The sequence below is a fragment of the Typopeltis vanoorti genome, chromosome 5 (genome assembly GCF_054136105.1).
Source record: "Typopeltis vanoorti isolate ZY-2024b chromosome 5, IOZ_Tvanoo_1.0, whole genome shotgun sequence".
NCBI lineage: Eukaryota > Metazoa > Arthropoda > Arachnida > Uropygi > Thelyphonidae > Typopeltis > Typopeltis vanoorti.
The window spans coordinates 33,697,632-33,723,622 of record NC_143553.1 but is presented as its reverse complement, the minus strand read 5'-3'; the positions used below and the strand labels follow the sequence as shown (position 1 = coordinate 33,723,622).

Here is a 25,991-nt window from a genome sequence, read left to right as displayed (position 1 = left end):
AACAAATTCATTTATTGGTATTATGAACATCAAAAAAGTTCATTAAAAAACCGAATAACAGATCTATACAACCATTAATACGTGTTAGCTGGAAACAATACTGTTTGTTGTCGCGTTCTGTGGTTCACTTTCACTCTGTTCGAGGTCTGAACTGGATAAATTTTTAATAAACGCTGACCAAACTGGATTTAAAATCAAGCCTTGATTTTTATTGCATTGTGTAGAATTTTAACCATATTTGCTGCCTCTTTGCATTTTTTTGTGAAACAGTTTTTATCAATGTAGGACATGTTTGTTCTGTCCCAGAGTACATCATGACCAGTAGAAGCTGTGTGAAATGCCAAGCCAGACTTATTTTCTCTCGTTTTTTGTACGTCCTTTTGATGTTTGCTCATGCAGATTTCTCTCGATCTCCTCGTCTGGCCTACGTAGTAGATGCCACAGGAACAGTGAATATTATAAACTCCTGGTTTTTTCATTGGGTGATGTGGAGGTTTTGGAGAGGAAGAGATTTTGATATTTTTTCAAGTGGCAGGAAAGTCACTTTTATGTTGTACTTGTAGAGAAGTTTGGCTAATTTATCTGTTGCATTTTTGATATGAGGAAGGGTGCTGCATTCTTGAAGTCTTGTTTATTTAAGTTTCTTTTAGGTGCTGTATTGAGAATTTTCTTAATTGTCTTAGTTTTGAAACCATTCGGTTGTAGGATCTGTGTTAAGTATTGTATTTCTTCTTTCTGCTTTTCTTCTGTACTGGGGATGCTGTATGCTTTATCCCTTAAGGTTTTTATGAGGCCTGTTTTTTGCTTGGGATGATGGTGTGAGGTAGCATGAAGGAATCTTCCTGTGTTTGTTGGCTTTCTATAAATGGAGAATGGTAATCTGTTTTTTCTTCCATTTATTTCTATAAGGATGTCTAGGAAAGAAAGTTTTTTATTTTCTTCTAGTTCCAGAGTAAATTTTATGTTGGGATGTAAGTTATTAAGATAGTCTTTAAAAAACTTTTAGTGTTTATATAAAGATTCATATGAACATGAATGTTTATATAAAGAAAGTACTGAAGCCTTACATCATAGACCTAATCTTAATTGAAATGACTATCTTACAATTCCAGAAGTTTGGGAAATTGTTATCCCTAGTTGTATTCAATAATTTATGTGCTATATTCTAATTTAATTTAAGTAATGTTAATTTCAGCCCAGTAGTTTTTAATCCATGAACAAGTGACTGTATACATAGAGGACTTCTAATTTAAGTATGCGCACTACTGTTTTATTATTACTACGTGACACCTCCAGGGAGGTGTCACGTATTCATCGAGGGAGGGCACCCACTCTGCAACTCTCTATCTCCACCACTCATATCCACCAACCACAACTACACCAATGCCATCCCCCCCCATTGCCACTAATATTTCCACAGACAATCACAAACATCCGTGTCCATGGTGGGATTCGAACCCACAGCCTTTTGGCTTGAGAGTGGATACGCTAACCACTCGGCCAACCAGGCCTGCAGGTTTTTTATATTTAATTCCTATTGTTGTTCATTAGTTGTACTGATGATGTCCTATGATACATAAGATGAAATATTTGCATAATGAAAAAATTATTTACTGTGGCATACATGTTATTCTATAGTTATGAATACCCCACAGGTTTCACTATATAATAAATTACTAACTTATTGTGTTTGCACATCTGTTTTGACCACGACCTCTCTTACACTTTACTGTTTGCAAATGATGCAAAACTCGGAAGTGATGAAAAATAAAGCAGATGTTGTGTCTTTACACGTAGGCTTGAATATATTGTACGAGGGGGCAACAGTATGGAACTAGCAATTCATTATTGCCAAGTGATGGTTCTAAACTTTGGTAGACAACAATGGGATGCAAAGTATACACTTTGCAGGGAAATTTGGAGGCAGTTGAATAAGAGACCTTAGTGTGATGGCACCATTAGATTATGTCAAAAATGTGGAGGATCTTAACTTGTAGAAATAAGGAGGTTCTTGTTCCATTGTATAATGCCTCGTATAGATTATTGTGCACAGATTTGGTCCCCTGGTTTTCATGGTGGTGGTGGTGGGGATATGTTGTAAATGGTCTAGAGAAGACTGACTGAGATTATAACTGGTCTTTGGGATGTGGAATATGAGGACAGTTTGAGCCAATGCAGTTTGCAAAGCATTGTGAATAGGGGAGAGAGAGATATATGATCGAGGCATTTAAGTTGGTAAAGGGTTATTGTGGAAGAAATCCAGGTTATTACCAGGTTAATGTGGAAGAACTCTTTCATAGAACGGGGAGGGATGGAACAAGGGGACATACTTGAAAGTTGTATAAGGAAGGTGTGAGGGGGGGGGAAGCATAAGGAGTAAGTTCTTTCCATGGAGAGTAGTTGGTCAGTGGAATGCTTTGCCTAACATTGTGGTGAATGCATTTTGTTGTGAAAGGTACTTTGAATGAGTTAAAAGCATGGTTTGATGAGCTTTGTATGTAACATTGTTTGCGATGTGCACATTGTTGATGTTATTTTGTCAAAATGAAATGTGAAGCATTTAAAAAAAATGTACTTACTGGATTTGGATAGTTGTGTTACTTCCAGAAATTTTATTGTGGTTTAAAATTATTAAGTGCTGTGTTTTGTAAAGACATTCTCGTAACGCTAACGGAGACGACACGTCAGCCATTATACATAACTTCTTGATTGCTACTTTCATGGAGTGCACATGCTTGCCAAGGAGTTTGATGGGTGATTGACAGTTGACAGAGAGAGCATTCAGTATCGAAGTAATGGTATGGAAGTAATGGAGGATAAACCAGGAGAGAGCTAATGGAAGATTAAGAATGCAGACAGAGGAATTTAATTGTATGTGACAGTGGGAGGAATATTAATAGAAGATTCCGAAAACGAAATTGTAGAATTGCTCAAACTTATATCTTTGAAAAAAAGGCCTTAACAAGGAAACTGACTATGAATATTTTGTTATTGTGTAAACACGGTGTTTGTTTAAAGTGGAGGAGTTAAGACTGTAAATAAGTATTGGTAAATAAAAGAAAATATTGCGATTGACGTAGGATTGTTCGAGGAAACGCTGATTGAAAATTTCATCTGTTTTAAGGACGCCTGATCTATCTGTTATTTCTTCTGGAAAAGGAAAGGGAATTTAGCAACTTAGATAAAGCAGTAGAAGAAACTTTTGCTGGTACAAAAATTGAACTGCATGATTTAAGAGTACCTATACTTCAGTGAATTCAGAATATCTTACTTCAGAGTCAGGAGGAATAATGTGTGCTGCATAAATCTGATGAGAAAGGATTCTATGAAAAAAAGAAGAAGAGAATCTTATATCTTCGAAAAAAGGCCTTAACAAGGAAATTGACTATGAATATTTTGTTATTGTGTAAACAAGGTGTTTAGTCTAGTAGACATGATTAAGTATATGTTAAATAAACCAGTAATAGAATGTGTCAGAGAATGGGTGATCTCTAAAGTGTAAGTTTATTTTAAAAAGCCTTGGATCCAGTTAATTTTGTAGTTAGTTGTGTAATTTTATTTGAAGTGTATATATTGTTTTTGTTTTATTAAATATGTATATTTTGTATTTGGTCTTGAGTTGGTGATTTTTCGAATTCTGAAAGAAACAGTTAAAAGTCATTGCACCAATTGGAATTGAACCCTTGTGCATATAAATAAAAACACTCGGAAATAGAAATAATCATTATAGAGAAAATCTCATAACAAATGAGGATTGATAATAAATAAATTAATAAATAATCCCCCTCTTTATAACAATTGGTAACAGAGATCAAAACTCTTTATAACATCCATATACCTCCTGTTCACTCACCATCATTCCTTCCTTCTCCTCCTTTCTTCCCACTGTACTCAAGTCATACATGATGTTCACATAAATAAAATACATTTATGAATTACTAATTTCATATCTCAGCTATATCCTCTTCAGTGGTTATTATTTTTGCTACCCAGCAATTATTCTTTCTTCTTTTGGCCACATTCCTTGGGAATTTTTTTTTTTTTTCCCCTTCCTGGGTTATTGCTGCTTAGACTGTTTATGCTATCCTTATCAAGCAAGTTTCCTTCCTTGCCTTCTCTTTGTACTCCTCATGCAAATGATTATTTATCTTCTTCTTCAAGTGTCATCCCCTAGAAGGAGGTTGGCAACCATGTCACAGAACCTTTTTCTTTCTTTTGCTGCTCTGGAACATTTATGGTAATTCAAGCCAGTCCAGTCCTTAATGTCTTCAAACCACATTCTCCTGGGTCTACCTCTCCCTCTTTTTCCATCCAATTTCCCTTCTAATATTAATTTCTGAATGCCTTCTTGTCTAGTTAGATGTCCAAAATATTTAAGTTTTTGCTCTTTAATTATTTTCATTAATGTTCTTTTCATTTTTGCTTTCTTTAAAACATCTTCGTTTTTCATTTTCTCTGTCCATGGTATTTTCAACATTCTTCTGATGGTCCACATTTCGAAAGCTTCTAATTTTTTCTCTGCTTCTTTATTTAGAGTCCAAGTTTCACTGTTGTAGAGAAGGCTTGACCAGATGTAGCATTTTATTAATCGTTTTCTTATGTCTATATTAATGTCTCTGGATGTTTAGAACAGTTTTCATATCAGTAAAGGCTTTTCTTGCTATCTCTATTTTTCTTTTTATTTCTTTAAGGGAATTTTCTCTGTCTGTAAACATTTGTCCCAAATATATAAAAGGCTGAACCTGTTCAATTTTCTTTTTGTTAACAGTTAGGTTTAGTTTCTTATTTATTTGTTCTTTTGATATAATCATGCACTTTGTTTTCTTTAGGTTAATAATTAGTCCCAACGCTTCTGTTGTAAATTTCTGTGATTAAGTTTTGAAGATCATCTTCAGATTCAGCTATAAGAACTGTCATCTGCATACCTGAAGTTGTTGAAGTTCCTACCTCCGATTTTACACCCTTCAGTTCTGAAATATTTTTAAAAACTTGCTCACTATATATATATATTGTACAGTAAGGGTAATAAGACACATCCTTGCCTTATTCCTTTTTTGATTTCAAAGTTGCCAGAATATGTATTTTTATATCTTATTGAGGCCATTTGATTCCGGTATATATTTGTAATTATATGTAGATTTTTCTTTCTAACCCATTCATTCTGTAGGATATGTATTAATTTCTTGTGATCTATTGAATCAAATGCTTTGGTGTAATTAATAAAACAAAGTTATATGCTTTTCTGCTTGTCAAGGCTTCTTTCACATAATGTTTTCAAATTGAAGATTCCTTCTCTTGTACCTTTGTCTTTTTGAAAACCTGATTGAGTGTCTTCTATTTCTACTGACAAAGTGCCTTTTATTCTTTCTAGGATTATTCCTAGAAACATGGCTTGTTGAACTTATTAGTCTATATTCTGTACATTCAAAAGTTCTTGGAATTTTGGAAATAGTGACAAAGATGGATTTCCTTAGATCATCAGGGATGTATCCTGTATCATAGATGTTATTAAAAATAACCTTTAGGTCATTAAGTGTGTTTTCATTTGACTTAGAGTGTATTCTATTTCTTCATATGTAATTGGTTCACCATCCATATTTTGTATATCTGGTGCGTCTGTGCGATCAGAGTCAAACAGTTTTTTTCCATATTCTTTCCATCTTTTTATGATATATTGTGTCTCTAGTAGCATTTTTCCATTTTGATCTTTTATACAAGGATTATGGTTGAAATTTTTCTTTTTATTTGTCAGGGCTTGGATTGATTTATGCATTTCTTTACTATTGTGTTTCTTGTCCAGTTCCTCTATTTCTTTACATTTTTCATTTAGCCACTTGTCTTTAGCCTTCCTACAGTCATTTTTTATAATTTTACTGAGTATTCTATACTGTTGTGTATTTTTCTTTTTTCGTCTTTCATTCATAAGTTCTAGCATTGATTCAGTCATCCAGGGTTTTTTCTTATTGTATTTAATTTTTGGGATGACCTTGTTAGCTGTCTTACATATTGCACTTCTAAAATTTGACCACCTGTTTTCAGTTTCCTCTGTGTTACAAAGTATATTGTCTTCTGTTTTATATCCTACATGATCTAATTTCTTCCTAATTTCTGAGTTAAACACTATTATGTTGTCAGGTATATTCAGAGCTGTGAAGTGAAGTCTTTCAGTATGATTGTTTTTAGAAATGCTTTTTAGCTTAATTTTTAAAGTGGACACAACAGGGTTATGGTCTGAACCTATATCAGCACCTGGGTATGTTTTTATGTTGGTTATATTATTTTTGTATCTATTATTTATCATTATGAAATCTATTTGATTTCTTATAGTTATCTGGGTTTGTCCAAGTATACAGTCTGCGCTTTGGATGTTGAAAGAAAGTATTCATTATGTGGAAGTTGTTTTGAATGCAGAATTGTATCAATCTCTCACCTCTTTCATTTCTGTCGCCTAGTCCAAATTTTCCAACAACTGGATTTTCTTCTCCTTCTCCAACCTTTGCATTCAAGTCACCCATCACTGAGTATTTCATTTGATTTTACATGTTCTATAGATTTTTGTAAGTTATTATAAAAATCTTCTATTTCTTCATCATTGTGAGTCATCGTAGGGACATACACCTAGATAATTATGATGTTAAAAGGCTTTGCGGCTAATTTAATAAGTATTATTCTTTCATTTATGGGCCACAGCCCCATTACAGATTTAAATATGTCTTTCTTAATTATGAAATCCACTCCATATTCATACTTCTCTCCACCAGAATATACAAATGTAAAGCCATCTTTTTCTAGTTTTTCCCATGTTAGGCCATCTTGTTTCACTGATTCCCATCACATCAACTTTAAGTCTTTTTATTTCCTGTATACAAAATTCCCTAGTTTATATAATGTTCTCACATTCCAATTTTCAAGACTCTGTTTCTTGTTTTCAAATGAGGAATATCAGATGCCAACCTTCCTTTCAGATTTAAGTTGACATCATCATGGAGTGCACTTGCACCGCTCATTTTAATCACAGTTTCAGTGTCTTCTTCCCTGTAACTATTTACAGCTTGGGACGTTGCAGAGGTTCCAACTTCCAAAGCATAACTTGTAAAATACTTCCGTTTCTCCATGGTCGACTATAGGATAGAGAATAGTAACGTGGTGAGGCCCCGATCTCTTCCATGTCTGCAATAGCCAGCTAACTTGGCTCACTCTGTCAGCCATTGATCTGTATTCAGAATCTTCCATCTGCTAGTTGTTTCACATTGCCGTTGATATATGAATTCTTCTGCCAATGATGAAACAACAGATGTCATTGCAGTCCTAACATTTCCCACGCTGGCCACATAACGTATTGGGAGATGCACTTTATAGCTTTCTGCCAGCTCTTTGCTTAGTATCAACTTTGCCATGGCTCATTACGACACCATGTTTCCTGGGGGGTCCACGTGGAGGCACGATACTAAGACTTTCAGGGTATGGCCCTCCGGACTTCACCGAAATATTGACACTGCCGCCTATATCAGTTTCATCAGGGTTTTTGACCGTGTCATAGGTTGCTAGCCCACCATTTATCACTTATCAGATTATTTATCACTTATCATATATTATCTCCATAGTTGGTAGATTAAGTGGTGGAGACAGAGAGCTGTAGAGTAGGTGTCCTCCCTCAGTGAATCCGTGGATTCCTTGGAGGTGTCATGTAATAATAATAATGCATCCTTTTTCTTCCTGATTGCACACTCAACATTTTCAGTTGGTCATTTCACACTAAGCTTATTTAAATCTTCTGACCCATGGAATGCATGCAGACATTGCCTCTGCTGGATAGTTCTTAAGTAGGACCTAAGCACCATTGACCTCCTTTCCATCCAATTATTCATTTCATGATATAATTGCAAGCTGTCTCCTGAGCTTTTAATAATCACCAGCCTTAAATAAAGTAATAAATGAAAATTACGAATCTTTTCACAATTATCAGTCTATGTTAGTATTTTATTAGTTTTGGTTTTGTAACACTTATTATCAGGCCCAGCTGGTGGCGTGTGCAATATACACAGGCGCTGCAGAAGAAAAGGCACCCAAAAGATGTCAAAAAATATGAGTTAAGAGGTTAAACGAACAACGAATGGTACAGAATGGTACATATAATTATGAATGTACATCGTCTTCCATTCGGGCCACTTCAGATCTTCCCGGAAACAAACAAATAAATTCTGAAATTGTATCCTGGACCCGATTATATCACTAATTTTTGATTAAAATTTATGAAAATATAAGTTACTAAGGGAGAGAGAACATTTTCTAAATTATAATTAATAAAGAACTACTGCAATCAAGCATGAGTCAAGAAAAACTAAATGGTTTGGCACTAATTTCAATAGGAAATAATATTGCTCAGTCTATCAACATTGATGTACTGCGACAGGATTTCGCTAAAATGAAAGCCAGATGAGTCCCTTTTAGCAAAATTAATGTAAAGAATATTTGAATAAATCTTTTAACTTTATATTACTATTCTATATTATTTTGAAAATTTATATAACTTGAAAAAATTTGTATAAGCAGAACTAATCCATAGGTAACATTATACTGTAAAGCGGTTTTCATTTGTTTTTCATTTCCTGTTCGTTTTTTTCACATTTTATTCAAAAAAAACTTTTTTGGAAAGGTGCCGAACATTAATCGCACACGCAAGAAAAATACTATGCGCCGGTCCTGCTTATTATTGTCCAGTAAGAAATTGATGCTTATGTTAAAATGAAATGTAAAGTATGTGAGATTTATTGTACTTACCAGATATCCGATAGTTTTAATAATTTTAATGTTCCTTATTGTAATTCACAGTTGTCAAGTTTAGTGACATTCTCTTCTTACTAATGATAATGTTAGTGAGAAGAGAATGCTATTACTACCTAACTTCTTGCTTGCTGTTTAGATGAAGTGTACATGCTCACCAATGGGATTGATGGATGATTGACATCTGACAGACCATTTGATACCAGGGTAATGAAAGAAAACAAGATGAGAGAGAGAAAGAAAATGGAAGTTTGAGCACTCAGATCAGAGAATTTTGTTAGGAAATTTTTTAAAGAAAACTTGACAGTCAAAATAAATTAATTGAAGATTCTGAAAAGGAATTGTAGCAAGGTGAATCCTTTAACTAGAAGAGTTGAAACTGTCAATAAATGAACAGTAAGTAAAAGGGAGGATTAAGTAGACGTTCAATTTCAATGATCAGTCTGATAGACTGATTAAGCACATGGGAAGCAAACCAATTAATAGAATTAGTCAGTGAGAGAATGAATTTATCCTTTAAACATACAGGAGATCTCTAAAGTATAGTTTTAATTTAAAAGACCTTAGATCTAAATAGTTTTATAGTTATTAATTTAATTTTATTTACAATGTACATAGTTTTTAGTTTTATTAAATATATATATATATATATATATATATACACTGATGACCAAAACCTAAGGGTGAGCACTATTTCTGAAGATCATAACCTGAAATTCAGACAAATCAGCTTGTGGCAGTTTGTATAACTGAAAATTTTGAGTAGAAAGTGGATACACATTCATATTTTCAAGTCACTCGGAAAGGGGCCACATGAAAAGGCAAAAGGCTGCACTAATTGAATTGTTTTCGAAGGAAGCTCTTTTCGTGAAGGAAATAAAGTTGCAAACTTGGATGTCTTGTAATGTCTCGAAGACATCATCTAGATGATTTCATATGGAGAAGATTTGGAAAGCTTGAAGTTGAAAGTTTTTTACCTTAGTTCTTAATATACATTAAAGATACCAAGAAATTATAAACTTGGTTTTAATCCTTTACCCAAGGAAGCAAATCATTGTTTTGTGCTTGAAATGTATTCACATCTGAGCTACTGGTATATAGAGGCTAATGACTTCACATCACTTGCCTTAGTATGTATCCCATAATACAAAGCATATACTCTTTCAGGCGCATAAAATGCTATGCATAATGGGAAGGGCCAGTACCCAGACCGGTTTTGATCTTTATCGAGGTCTCATCTTCCTTGGGTAAAGGATTAAAACCAAGATTAAAACTTGGTATCTCTCCCAGGTCTGGTTCCCACTGATGAGACCTCAATAAAGTGAAACCAGTTTAGGTGGCAGCCCTTCCCATTATGCATAGCATTTTACATGTTTAAAAGGATGTGTGCCTTGCATTATGGGACACATACCAAGGCAAGTGGCATGAAGTCATTAGCCTCTATATACAAGTAGCTCAGATGCGAATATATTTTGCGGGCAAAACATTGTTTTGCTTCCTTGGGTAAATTATTAAAACCAAGTATATAATTTCTTGCTATCTTTAATGTGGAAAACTTGAAGAAAGCCACAGAATTATTGATATTGCCAGAGAATTTTGAATCTCACATAGCATTGTACCCAGGCTCTGGGCAGCCTTTCAAACCAGTGGAATGTGTTCCTATTGTTGCTAAGAAGTCGCCTTCGCTCTACCATGGAGAACGAAGGCAGATTTTTGGCTATAACAGCAAAATGTAATCGGTGCACCATGGCAAGTCAACCTGCAAGTTGGCTCCATTCAAGCACAGGTACATGGATATCTCAAGAAACTGTCGCAAGACGTCTGCGACAAGTAGGCCTATACACCCGAAGACCTGCAGTCTGCATCCCTTTATCCACGGCTCATTGTAGAGTGCATTTTCAGTGGTGTTGTATCCATAAAAATTGGATAAGACTCCAATGGCTAATGTACTTTTTTTTTTTTTTTGCAGATGAGAGTCATTTTAGTGTTTCCTCAGATTCTAGATGACATTTGATCATCTTACCATCTCAATATCTTGAGATGGTAAGCAGTTTGCTTACCATTTCAAGATATGAAAGGGATAGATACAGTGGTGCTGGGGTCATGTTGTGGGAAGCGATTATGCTTAATGGACGCATTGAGCTACAAGTGCTGAAAAAAGGGACTATAACTTGTCAATGATATTGCATTGAAGTTCTTCAACGTCATCTTCAATTGTTCCATGGTGCTGTAGGCAAAGAATTCATTTTTATGGATGACAATGCCATACCACATCGTACATAAGCAGTGAAGATACTTTTGGAGATGGAGGATATTAATCGAATCGAGTGGCTGGCACTCTTTCCAGATCTCAACGTAATCGGTTTTTTTTTTAGGCAAAAATCAAGTGAATCCATCTTACTGCTAGATTTTTGGTAAAGCACAAAAGCGTTCCACAGTGCCAGGTCTAAGAGATGAAAGAAAATCTTTTTATAATACTTCTTGCCTCTCTTTCTGGGTACAACATACGAAGACAGGTGTTGGTCAACGCGATTAACACCACCCATGGTATGGTTGTAATCCAACACAAGTTCTTTTTTTTTTTTTTTTATTCTTCCTTTGCACGTCTCTATATCTACTATTGATGTAGTGTGAATGTTAGAGATAAGGGAGATATCCTTCTTGTCCTTCCATTTCATTACACACACTTTCCCTCTCTGAAAACCAATTACTTCTCCAGTTTTCAATTTTTTATTCTTCACTTCGCTGGGTACTTCTTTTTGTGATACATGTAATGTTCCATAAACATCAGTCTTATTTATTATCAATAGATCCGCTAATCCAGGTGAATTATAGAATTTGTCCATAATCAAACAATAACCTTTATTCAATAAAGGTTTCATCAGAGTCATCACTACTTTCGAAGACATTGGAAGATTGCTAAAATCTCTGTCCAGAATGGTATTCTTGCCAGTATAGATTATAAAATTATAGACATATCCACTTTGTGATTCACATAATAAGTATGTTTTTATGCCGAATCTGGCCCTTTTGAGAGGAATGTATTGCACCCATCCCAGACCTTTATAAAGCAATAAACTTTCGTCAGTAGTCACCAATTTCTCTGGCGTAATTGAATTGCCAAATTTTCTATTCAAATCTTCATAAATTGGCCAGATTTTGTTGAGTTTTGGGCGAGGGTGATTTTCTGAATCAAATTCATCATTTCCCGAGCATACAATCCAGAAAAAATGGTGTATATAGTAATGGATTTTTGTCCAGTAATGACGGTATTCTGGTTTTCTTACTATATTTTGCAAAAGTACAACAGCCAAAAATACTCTGATTTCATTTGGATTTGTGTCATACCAAGAAGTCTTTTCTTTACCACGGGTACGACTCCTCGCATATCTATTTGTTTCATCCACAACACGTTGAATCAATTGATCATCAAAAAAAAAAGCTTGAAGAAATTTAGGCAGTTATAATCGTGGACAAAAAATGTGCAAACGCGAATGAAATAGCTGATACACGCTGTTGGCAACTTTTCTCGGCTGAAAGGAAATAGGCAGAAAATTTTCTAGCGTGTATATTCGGTTGTATTTATATGTGAAACCGAAATTTTAGGTCACACGTATTAATTCAGGTGTGCGGAAAAAATTCAGTTTCTTGGACCCGAGTTAACTCGGTTGAGTGCATTAAGGGGTTAAGGCAAGTAATCAAGATTGTTGTATTAACATCATCACTTTCCTGATATATATATATAAGCCCTCAAGGAATGTTCAGGTTACTATCACAGCACTACATGATTAAGTTTACATTATTATTAATCTCTTATCTGCAATTTTCCTCATTATTATTATTTCCCAATATTACTTGTAAGCACTCTGATATTGTCATATCTAACATTTTGTTCTTCTAAGGCAGTTCTGACTGAATCAATCCACCTAGGTGTGTTTCCTGCCATCTTGGCATCAAACACCTGCTAACCTTTCCTCACCCATTCTATTTAAGTGGCCATACCACTTTAGATTAGCTGTACTGACAAATTATTGAATGCTAATAATGTCAAGTTCCTTTCCATTATCTTCATTTTTAATATGATTCTTCCATTGATGCCATCGGTTCGCTCCCCTATTTTTTCTCAGAACCCTAATATCTGTGGTCTCTAGTCTTTGATCAAGGGCCTTATTTCTAACCCAACTCTGAGATCCATAACTTAAAACTGGTTTGAACACTGTATTGTATACTGCTAATTTGGTTTTTTGGCTAATTTCTTTCTTATTCCATATAAATTTATTCAGCTGGCTACCCACCATACCATCTTTCTGTTGTTGTCAATTTGCAGATTTAACCTGCCATCTTCACTGAAAACTGTACCTAAATACCTAAAATATTTTACTTGTTCTATATGATTTCTATTCAAAATGCAGCTGAAGTTTTCTATTCTCCTGCCTATTTTCATTTTATTTATTTATTGCTGATTTTCATGCTAAATTTGTTACAGCTGTTATTCAGTTTAGTTAGAGAATCCTGGAGACTTGTGCATCATCTGCATAAAGCAAAGAGCTAAGCTTGACATCTCCAATTCTGCAGAAAGTCCATATTAGATGATGCAACACCTCCTCCTGCAAAACAAGCAAACTGTGATTAAGAGCCATTGATTTTGTGTTAGTTGCTTTGATTATAATTCAAAACAACCCAACCTATGAAGATTTGCAAATAATAATATTTATAGAACAAAGATATTACAAAGTAATAATAATAAAAACAACATTACAAAACAAAAAAAGTCATCATAAAGATATTAGCAAAAGATGTTTCATATTCCATTTTGTTATTTATGGTTCAGTGGATCACTAATTTCCACTATGACTTCATGGAGAGATTAAGAGCAGTCGATGATGGGGAGGACAGCCTGACTGTAAGTGAGCAAGAGGTGTATGGGGAGTTGAGTAAATTAGATGTTAATAAGGCTGTGGGACTTGATAATATGTCATCACGTATTCTGAAGGAATGTACCAGGGAGTTGACATCTGCTTTTACATATTTTTTTAATACTAGTCTTGCACTCAGTCAAGTTCCTAAGGAGGGCAAGATTGCGCCACTCCATAAAGGAGGTGATCGAACGCGAGCATCAAACTATAGGCCTATCTGTGTGTCAGGTGTTGTGGTTAAGTTGTTGAAGCTTGTGAGAACTAGGATCCAGAATTGGGTTGACAACAATGGTATTATCTTTGATGGACAGCATGGATTTGCTAAAGAGGTCATGTTTTAGTAATCTACTTACTTATTACAATAAAGTGACTGCTTTCTTGTACAGAGGAGAAGGATACACAATAATATACAGTCATACCCCGAAGTTACGCAGCAGGTGGGACCAACAAAAAGCATGCAAGTCGAATTCGCGTAACTCGGGGTATAATTTTGCATGTAATTTATATATACAAACATACAAAATATTAGTTAATTGGGAAAAAGGTTTTACAAAAACACCTATATTTTTTAAGAAATATAATCATAATTGTAGTTTGTCGTACATAAATAAAAAAAAAGAAAGTTATTTTGATGTCAATGGTTTCATAAAATCTAATAGATTCGTCTGATGGCATAATGTCTTTTTCTTGTCACGCAAAATTTCTTCATACCAAGCTAATGATTTTTTTTATTCCTTACCTTTTGGCTACAATTCATTCCTCATTAGAATCTATGTTCTCCAAAATCTGTAAACCTTTCTTTTATGATTGGTAAATTCCTGTAAATGAAACTTCTTTACTAGCTCACAACTTTTCATTCCGCCTTCAAAATCCTTAATAATGTTGAGTTTTGTTTCCAAAGTCAATGTTTTTCTTTTCTTACTAGCCGTAGAAGAATCAGACTTGCTTCTTTTGGACGACATTATTATTTTTTATGTAATAAAATTTTTATCAAGAACATAACATTAAACAATTACAAGGTATATAGACTATAAAAATCGTGTATGAATGAAGACCATGCGAAACACGTCAGTGTTTGTTCACAACATGTGCGATACGTTGATAAGTTCACAGTCAAACTAGAGCAGATGGGGTTGGATATTAAATTAGTGCATTAGATTGGAGACTGGCTATCTGATAGGTATCAACAAGTTGTGTATGGGAGAGCGATATCCAGGAAAAGTAAAGTCATTAGTAGAGTGCCTCTGGGGTCAGTTTTGGGGCCATTACTGTTTAACTAGTATATTAATGATATTGGTGAAGATTTGGATGGAGATATTTAGTTCTTTGCAGATGATGCAAAGTTGGGATGAACCATGAAGAGTAGTGAAGATGTTGTGGCCTTACAAGAAGACTTGAATAAATTGAGTGATTGGGCATGGAAATGAGGATGCGAGTTCAATGTTGTAAAATGTCATCATCATAAATTCCTGCCATGTACCCTCAAGAGGTGTACAGGATATGATAGTACTACATGAAAAATCTACATCATTACTAACTTCCTATCTACAATTTTCCTCCAGATCAGTCTGTTACTTGTCAAGACTCCAATATCATAAGATCTTATATTTCTGTCATCTAAGGCACTTTGTACTGTATTAATCCACCTATATCTTGGTCTTCCTCTGGGTCGTTTTCCTGCCAACCTGGCAGAGAATACTTGTTTTTCCAATCTTTTCTCGCCCATTCTGTTTAAATGACCATACCACCTGAGATTAGCTTTGCTAATGCATTCCTGGATGCCGACAATGTCAAGTTCTTTCGTAATATTCTCATTTTTAATATGATATTGCCATTGATGCCATCTGTTCACGCCTCTAATCTTTCTCAGGATTCTCAAATCTGTGGTCTCTAGTTGGTCAAGTGTTTTACTTCTGACCCAGCTCTCAGATAAGAGAGAAATTCCGACTAATTTCTCTCTTCTTCCATATGAATTTATTCAATTGAATTCCTGCTATAATAGCTTTATTGATTCTGTTGTCTATTTCCATATTTAATTTACCATCTTCACTAAAAATCGTGCCCAAGTAGGTGAAATGTTTTACTTGTTTCACAGGTTCTCCGTTCACAACACAGTTGACATTTTCAACGATTCTGCCTATTTTCATTGTCTTTGTCTTTTTATTGCTGACCTTCATACCATATCTATTACAACAGTTATTCAATTTATTCAAGGAATCTTGCAGACTCGTAGAAGATTTATTGATAAGTATAACATCGTCCACATAAAGCAAAGAGCTGATATTAACATCTCCAATTTTGATATCATGTTTAATACCACTTTCCTTCATAATGTGATCCATATAGATAATGAATAACAGAGGGGATAACGTACATCCTTGTCTCACACCAGATTTAACATTAAACCATCTTCCTATATAAAGACTAAATATTGGTTGATATAATGCCCCATTTACACCATATAATTGTAGCATATTGAATAGCTTTTCTCTTGGCACCTTATCATATGCCATTTCCAGATCTACAAAACTCAAATAGAGATCTTTATTATATTCCCATGATTTCTCAACTATTTGTCATAAAGTGATGATCTGATCCTGACAGCCTCTATTTGGCCTGAATCCAGCTTGTTCTTCGCCAAGCTTTTCTTCTACAATTCTTCTCAATCTTTTCTCAAGTATATTTGCATATAACTTACCAGGAACACTCAGTAGGGAAATACCTCTGTAATTCTCACATTCAGTTTTATTTCCCTTTTTATATATGGGTACTATGAGAGCTCTACTCCAATCATCGGGAATCCGCCCTTCTGTACAGGCCTTCTGAACTATGCAGTGCAGTCACTGCAAGACTTTTATATCACCATACTTCAGCATTTCTGGTCGAATATCATCTACTCCTGCTGCCTTTCCACATTTCAGGCCTTTGATGGCTTTTTCTACTTCAAGTATGGATATGTATTCCTGACTGTATGCCTGTTGAGTGTTTTTTTACCACTGTACTGTCACTGCTTGTTTCGTTTAGCAATTTTTTGAAGTAATTACTCCATACTTCAAGGATATCTTTTTCTCCCATTTTCATGTCACCTTTATCATCTCTCACTCCTTTTACAGCACACTTTCCTCCATTTCTAAGCTTCTTCAACAATCTCCAAAATATTTTGCCACCTTCTTGATATTTATTTTCTGTGTTCTTGCCAATAAGGTTTTAAAATTTGGAAAACAAAGATGGGATGCAGAGTTTATGCTTGGTGAGGATTTATTGTTGGAGGTGGAGGAAATAAGAGATCCGGGGGTGGTAGTGGATAAGGATCTGAAATTTAGTAATGACATCATTCCCAGATGCAGAGGACACTGACGTGTAGAAGTAGGGAGATTCTTGTTCCGTTGTATAAGACTTTGATTAGGCCACACATGTACTATTGTGCCCAGATTTGTTACCTGGTTTTCAGAACGATGAAGAGATGTTGGTAAGGGTCCAAAGACGACTGACTAAGGTAGTTTCTGAACTCTGGAATGTCGAGTATGAGGAAAGATTGAGACAATGTAATTTGCAGAGTCTGGTGGACAGGAGGAAGAGGGGAGATATGATAGAGACCTACAGGTTGGTAAGAGGTTGTTATATGATGAAGCTGGAGAAGTTCTACAGAAAATAGTGGGAGATTGGGGAAGAACCAGAGGTCATCCCTGGAAACTGTATAAAGAGTTTGTGAGTAGGGGAGTGAGAGGCTGGTTTTTTTTTTTTTTTTGTGCAGAGTTGTGAATGATTGGAATGTCTTGTCTGAGAGTGTGGTGTCTGCAAGGAGTTTGAGTGTGTTTAAGACACGGTATGATGAGCTGTGTGTGTGATAAAAGGACCTCCTAGATGGTCTTTGACTCCATGAGGTCTTGGGGTGATAATAATGATTATGTGAAATCTGTATATGTATTATTACAAGAAGCTTGAAATATTTATTTAAAAAACTGTTTATTATGCTTATGAATTTGCCAATCTGCAGTCTACATCTTTTTAAAATTTTTTTTTTTTTATAAATGATTACAAATGAATTTTAACTTTAATATGTCAGTTAAAAGTTCAAGTTAGCTTCAGCATATTAGATTGTTATAACTGATGTTTTTTTTTATAGATAATAATTAATATTAATTCACTTTTTTGCTTTACATTTATTCATTAAATTTTAGATGATGGAGTAATTTGCAATGGCCAAAAAAAATGCAACTACTATTTCTACTAATGTACGTTACCATCGACTGGCCAAAGTTGATGATGGTTATGTTGATCTTCAGGTAAATCTGCTTCAAAAGTGAATTGAAATATAGTTTGCTTAATGTATGTTGTTGATTGTATAAAGGAGTATATAAGAAGTGCTAGATCCAAAACCTTTAGACAAACTTAATTTGAGGTTGATGATTTTTAGTTGTATAATTAAAACAATATTTTTCTCTATGCAATATTTCTAAATTTCTCTTGATTCAGTTATATAGACAGTGGATAAAGAAATGGTGTAAATCATACAAAATATGTCAATCCATATATATGCTTGTATTTCTAAAAATAAAAATGAGTAAAGTTGAGATGCTTTTTATATAATACTATATATTATATAGATTGTACATTAATTATGTGAAATCTGTATAATATGTATTATTACAAGAAGCTTGAAATATTTTTTTTTAAAAATCTGTTTAATATGCTGATGAATTTGCCAATCTGCAGTCTACATTATGTAGTTGGTTTATTTGTGATTATCTGAGAGTGTGGTGTCTGCACATTAAATATCAGCAAACCAACTTCAGCCAAGGTTGTGCAAGGCTACAGTCCATGGGACAAATGAAGTCCCTACCAGCTTTGCTTTTCCCTTTGACAAAAACTAGTCCCTAATATTACCCATCTGTTTATTTTAAAATTAAGAAATGTGGCAAGTTAATTTGACAGCAAAATATAGCAAATAAGGTTGAGTGAAACTAGACTAGCAGATTTCGAGACCCAATCAGCAGTATAGTGATCCCTCGATTAATGCGCCTAATGCGTTCTTTAAAACGGGCATATTAATTGAAAACACACTAATCAATTATAATTACCTGTAGGGAAAAGTATAATTCGTTCCTCAAATTTCTTTTTTGACCCTTAATTTTTTTATAAAAGAATTAGGGTATGTCTCTAAATTTAGCAGGTCAGAATCACTCAATTCCTCAGAATGAGATTTAATTAACTCTTGGATGTTATCATTGTCAATCTCATCAAAACCCAGTTCACACCGATGTTGGCAATTTCCTCAACAATATTATCCATTTCATTTGAAAATCCTCTAAAATCATTTGCACAATGTGGAAGAATGTGCTTCCAAGTGGCTCGCTTATTGCTAGCAATAATTTCATTCAACTTTATAACCAGGCTGAGACTTCTCTGATTTGCCCAGAAAAGTCTTGGAAGGCATTTGCTTCCAAAAAAGGCCAGTTTCATCTACATTAAATATTTGTTGGCCACAATAGCCCTCTTCCACAATTTTGCTCAAAATCTGGATAATTTGTGGTCACCTCTTTATCTGCACCTGCAGCCTGTGATTCGAACATTATGTAGGCTATATTTCTTTTTTTTGAAATTCTCAAACCACTCAACACTAGCGTGGAATTCTTTTCCATCATTGATAACACTATCTTTCAAGGTTGCAAAGAGAGTTAATGCTTTTTTAATAAGGTCAGTGCTTAGCGATATCTGTTTTGGGTTACAATCTTCGATCCATGTAGAAAGAAGTCTCTAATTCGATCATTATAATTCTTTGATTTCGAGTGGTCTGCATGCATGATGAACTTGAAGAGCCTTACCTTTCTCTTTGTATTCAGCAGCTTTGCTTAAACTTGTTCTCATAGTTGATTTACCCATTTTGTGTTCTTGTTCTATCTTTGCTCTGGACTAGCCTTGTTCATTTTTCTTTATTATTTCAAGTTTTTCTTCCAGTGAGATTACTTTTTAAAATATTTTTCACACTTCCACTTTTTTGCTCACTAATTCTTTTACTCATGATTAAAGGTTGGGAAAATACTTTAAAATAAAAAAGTAAGGAAAACAATTGCAAAGGAGGCATGACATATGATCAGCAAAATGCTATGTAATTAACAGACAACATAAATTTTGGCAGTAAATTTGGAACATAGTGTACATGGAAATAGTGTGGTATGTCATTAAAAAATAACTTGGTAAAATGTTTTAAATCGATAACTAAATTATTTCTTCCTGGCGAGTGATTTTTTTAAAATAGTTAGCCATAAAAAATTTTTTAAATTTGTAACATTTATTTTTAAGATGTATATTCGGTGCACTAATTGAAGTTTAGAGGCGCATTAATTTCATTTGGGTATAGAAAAAAAAAAGACTAATTGAAAATGCACTAATTGGAGATGTGTTAATTGAGGGATTGCTGTATCTTATTGAAAATGCAACAGCAGTACTTCTTTATATGTTATATGCACAAGAAGCTTTATAACTACTTCTTATACATGCAATAGACTATACATATCTGATCCCTATTCATCCTAATTTCTCAAATTGGGCAACCAAATCTGAGCAGTTGGTGCTCTTTGATTACTGTATTGCCTTTAAAATTTACTTTGCATAGCAATAATTTGAAGATTTTTTTATTTATTTTTGGTATACATCATGATGATTGGCTCATTGTTGTGGCTTATACTTGTAGGATTCTATCCTTAAATTATTTGGATTGATCTGTTACAGTCTGCAAAAATTAAATTAAAAATTACAGTGGCTTTAACTGGGATGATTACTTTTGAAATACCTTGTATAATGATGTATTAGATATTAGATTTGTTTCTTTTGATTGCTGCATCATTTCTCTAACTGTAACATAATGTTCTTTTTCTTGTGCAGTTGTGACCAAGACTTGAATAGTAAATGCTTGCTACATGACACATCACATCACATTCTAAATGTTGTGTTTTAGTGATCCTAATTGTGTTCTCTCTGAGAATGTTCTTATAACAAATGACTGAGTATTAGAGGCAGTAAATCTTTTATTTTTTTACATATGTTAAACTGTTATTCATTTTGACAGGTATGTCTGACTTGCATGTTCTTTAAGAAGTTTAACATTTGTTTCTGTGATTGCATTTCAAGTTGAGCAGAGAGTCATTTTTCAAACCTTGTTGGGTCATCAGTTATATGCAACATATAACCTCTTCCTGTCTAGCAGACACTATCTTCCTCCATGGTGAGCATTGCTATCATAAAGGCTTTTTTTTTTAATGACTCGCCAGGTGGTAGATACCTTCATTGCCCAACACCTAGATCAGGCCTCAGTTTATCTCTCCCCAGCCTTCCTTTTCTCAAGGGTAAAACAGTTGAGCAAGAGCTGGCTGTTAGATCGTACATAAGATTAAACTTCTTGATAATAAATCAGGAGGCTTCTTGAGCAACTGATGCTGAAATCCCGTATCACCACCTCTGCCAAACTGCTTAGTGGAAGTTTAGTAATGGTGTGTTGGGGGGAGGGGACACACACTGTTGAGGCTATACTTTGGTTAGGAAACTGGGTATTACAGTATGAGCAACATATCTAAGAGACTGTACTCTTCAACCTCATTCCAATATTGTGATAATCAACATAAATGATTAATGTAAAACATTTGTTTGAAAAACACCTTTTACACACAAGAAAATTTTCTTCTATTTCACCTGCATATGTGCCGGTGAAATATAAGTAAACACAAATGATATATATATATATATCCACCATAACTTATGACCAATAATATATATTCTATATTCCTATCCTTGTAATCTTCTCTGACGCAAAATCTCCTTGCTCCTGTAATATTTGCTATCTTTACTGTTCTGCAAATTCTGAAAATTACTTTATCCTGGATGGAAGAAATGGCAAATGAACTTGTAGGTGGTTATGACCAGTCCAACTGGAGCTGATCTCTAGTTTTTATTATGAATTAAACAGTGGCTTGTAAGAATTTGTAGTGGTGGGGCTGCAATGCTACCAGCCCAAATTGCATGTAAATCATGTATTACCCCCACCAGGTAGCAGTTTGGTGCTGTCTGCATTGAATGTAGCTCTAACGTTGAGTATACTAGCCAGTACTGATACTAGCCCTAGCCTGCAGTGCACTGACTATTGCAAAATACAACTATCGCTACAAAATGAATTATATAAAATACTATCGAGCGGTATTGTATTACAAACAAGAAAATAACAGTTTTTAGATCTGTTTTAATGACAACGATGTTAATTTGTGTTGTGCTCTTGTAGTAGCCATGTATCTCGGACTGCAATGCTACCAGCCCATACTGCATGTAAATCTCGCATTATCCTTTCTAGGTAGCGGTTTGGCACGGTCTGCATTGAATGCAGGTCCAGTGTTGAGTATACTTGCCAGTACCGATACTAGCCCTAGACTGCACAGCACATGGACTATTGCAAAATACAACTATTGCTACAAAATGAATTATATCAAATACTATAGAGCAGTATTGTGTTACAAACAAGAAAATAACAGTTTTTAGATAAATATATAAAAATTTAAGAATGCCAATAATAAAACAGGAACTTCCATTTTATACTGGAGGGGCTGCAGCCCTTAATGCATGTAAAAAAAAATAAAAGAATATATATAGAATTTAAATTAAAGATGCCAAGAAATTATATTCTTGGTTTAAATCTTTATCCAATAAAATCCTTTGTGTATTGTACATTGTATCTTGGTTTAATCCTTTATCCAGTAAGTGTAAACAAACAAAGTTTTCACCTAAAGTAACTTCAGGACTTGGCAATGCCTCTTACTTGGTTATTTAATTTAAGTTTGAACTCTGGTATGGTCCCTAGGGAGTGGAAGGAAGGCAAAGTAGTTCCTTTGCATAAAGGTGGCTCTAAAACTTCAGTAGTTAATTACAGGCCAATCACCATCTTGGGAGTGGTAGTAAAAGTATTGGAAAAGTTGGTTAAAGACAAAATTCAAGAATGGGTAGATCAGGATATGATACTCTATAGGGGCCAACATGGTTTTGTTAAAGGTCGATCCTGCCTTAGCAAGTTATTAACTTTTTATAATAGAATGACATCTGAGTTGGACAAAGGAAATGACTACACAGTGGTACTTCTGGATTTTGCTAAGGCTTTTGACAGGATATCCCATGGAATACTGTTGCGCATATTGGAGCAGATGGGGATGGATACTAAACTGGTGATATGGATAGGAGAATGGCTCAGGGAGAGATACCAGAAGGTGGTGTATGGAGGAGCAGAGTCCAGGATGAGGCAGGTGACCAGTGGTGTGCCTCTGGGCTCTGTGCTTGGGTCATTGTTGTTTAATTTGTACATAAATGATATAGGAAATGGCTTAAAGATAGATGTTCAGTTGTTTGCTGATGGTGCAAAGTTGGGTAGCACAATAAAAAATCAAGCCGATGTTGAGAGTTTGCAGGATGATTTAAATAAGCTGGCAAAATGTAGTGGATGTCAGTTCAATGTGGAAAAGTATAAAGTTATGCATTTTGGGATTAAATGATTACCAGCTGTGTACTACATTGATGGAACGGTATCCAAGAAATTGATGAGGCTAGGGACTTAGGGGGTGTTGGTGGATAGGGAGATGAAGTTCAGGGGACACATTGCTAAGGTGTCCAAGATTGCACATAGGATTACTTGGTTATTTAGGAACACACTAACATCCAGAGATAAAGAGGTTATTATTCCCCTTTATAAAACGTTGATACTTCCACATTTGGATTACTGTGCTCAGATCTGGTCACCTGGATTCCTTTGAGATGAGGAGGTTGTGGAGATGGTTCAAAGGAGAGTGACTAAGTTGGTGAGTGATGTACAAAATGCTTCCTACATTGATAGATTGAGAACTTGTGGATTGCAGAGGTTGGTTGATAGGCAGAGAAGAGGGGATATGATAGAAACATTTAAATTACTAAAAGGTTTTTATAAGATTGATGCAGGGAAAATGTTTCAGCTGTGTGATAGTGATGGAAGAACAAGAGGTCATTTCTAGAAATTAAGGAAAAGTGTGGTTAACAAGGGTGTGAGAACGAGGTTTTTTTTGCCTGGAGGGTGGTGAATGAGTGGAATGCATTGCCTGACTCAGTTTGAGTGCTTTGTCTGTAAATGAATTCAAGAAGAGATACGATAAATATTGTTTTGATAGTTTGGGTCTCCTGCAATGAGTCTATTGACTCCATGGACATACCCATAATAATAATAATATATAGAGGTTAATGACTTCATATCACTTGCCTTTGTATTCCATAATGTAAAGTATATATTCTTATGGACGTATGATGCAATGCATTATGGGAAGGGTCACCACCCATACCAATTTCAACCTTTATTCAGGTATCATCAGTGGGAGCCAGACTCAGAACTGATAGCAAGGTTTAAGTAATTCAAGAGTCATGTTTCCATATACGAGTAGCCAAAAGGTGTCACACCTTATTACTAAAATACTCTTGATTAGAGACAGATATTGGAAGTTTATGCACTTGCTTATTATTATTATGTGACATCTCCAGGGAGTCCAAAGACTAATCGAGGGAGAGTGTGAACACGTTGAACGATTGATACCCTTCCAACTGCTAACTGCGCTCAAACTTGCTTAACTTTTTGCTGAGCCATTAGTAGCATAGGCTCTACCAATTGACCGACCTTATAAGCAAGTATAAAATTTATACTGTGGATTAAAGATGCCAAGAAATTATATTCTTGGTTTAATCCTTTATCCAAGTGTAAGCAAACACTTGGACCTGAAGTAACTTCAGGACTGGATAACTCGAATGAAACAGTAATAATAGGTGGCGACTTAAACGCAAAACACATGGCATGGAATAGCAGGATTACAAACAAAAACGGCAGAGGCTAATGACTTCACATCACTTGCCTTAGTATCCCATAATTCAAAGCACATATCCTTATGGACATTATAATGCTATGCATTATGGGAAGGATGTCCATAAGGATATGTACTTTGCATGATGGGATACTAGTGATGATTGTGTCTAAAACAAGATGCACCATTGTATCCCAACACATTTATATCTGGAATTATACTAAATGTGTATAATTTAATTTAAAAAAAGTGTTCTTGTAAGAACACTTTTCTTATAGAAGAAGATCAGATATTGTAAATTCATCCAGGTATTAAGTCATGACAGTTAAAAAGTTTTTGGATGTAAGTCTGTGCTGCTGTATAATGAACCCAGAATGCATAAGTGAATATTTTGCACCAAAACTTTGAATATTAATTTGAATATATTTGAGAGGATTGGCACAAAGTAGTATTAAAATTTATGTATTTTATCCCACTAGTGTATTATATCAGATGTAAAAATTTATACTGTATCAGTGCATTGAGAACTGACAAATTTCACGTCTCTCGCAACCTGCAGGAATAATTTGGAATTCAGGGCTAGAGTTTGCCACCTTAATACACTTAAGGTGGCAAATCTCCTTGCTAACAAAATATTATCATATTTTTAATATCACGATGTCATTTGATAGTTTCTAATGAAATGTTTTGGTTAGTTAGACTTTTCTTAGTAAATTATTCCCATTCAGGTGCCTCTGCCTACACAAATGAAAACCACTCTTGAAAATGAGGTTGATGGTTCGCAAGGTCATGAAAGTGATGCTGACTATTCATCAATTTGTTCATTCTTCCGTTCCATATGTGCAATGTCCTCTTGTGATATTTCTCATAATCATCCGGTAATGTCAGTGTCATGTTTTTTTTTTTTTTTTTTTTCCCTGTTTGTTTTAATTACATTTTCAGTTAAATAAACAACTGTGCTAATAAGTTAACAACTTTCTGAGTTTCTAACAGAATTCACAGTTCAGTGATTATCCAGAATATCGGATGTTGATCTATTATAAGTAAATATATAAGTATATACTAGATTGCCTCCTATTTGTCTTTATAATAATTTATGCCATATTAAAAAAAAAGAAGAAATTCTCTCTCTCTGCATTCACACATACACAAATATATATTATTTTCTTTTTATTGTTTATTCCATGTAAAAAGATATAAAGCATGTATTATGGTTCACTTGTTTAATCTTTACTCTCCTTTGTTTAAATAGAATTCCCCTTTTACTTAAGGTATGACTAGCAAATTATTTACATTTTAAATTATAAGCTACATTTTCTAGAGGTTGTTTCATTTTTCTATGACTGAAGAGAAAAAAAAATGTGGCTAAGGGGTCAGGTTGCCAAGAGGAGAGAGCTAACAGCAATGTATTTGAAGGGAGAGCTGGTCAAGAAAGAGCACT

At 34.5% G+C, this 25,991-nt stretch overlaps 1 protein-coding gene across 4 annotated transcripts in view; it reads left to right on the top strand.

Moving 5' to 3' along the window:
• LOC150106301 (transmembrane protein 230) overlaps positions 1-25,991 on the top strand; it is a 150,796-nt gene that overhangs the window by 13,203 nt on the left and 111,602 nt on the right. For all 4 annotated transcript variants that reach the window (XR_016548298.1, XM_090392334.1, XM_090392333.1 and 1 more), the window contains exons 2-3: positions 17,882-17,986; positions 25,279-25,428. Coding sequence is in view for 3 of the 4 variants with exons in the window: in XM_090392334.1 (XP_090248460.1) it covers positions 17,900-17,986; positions 25,279-25,428 (237 nt within the window). In the remaining variant the exon portion in view is untranslated. The remainder of the gene's footprint in view (positions 1-17,881; positions 17,987-25,278; positions 25,429-25,991) is intronic.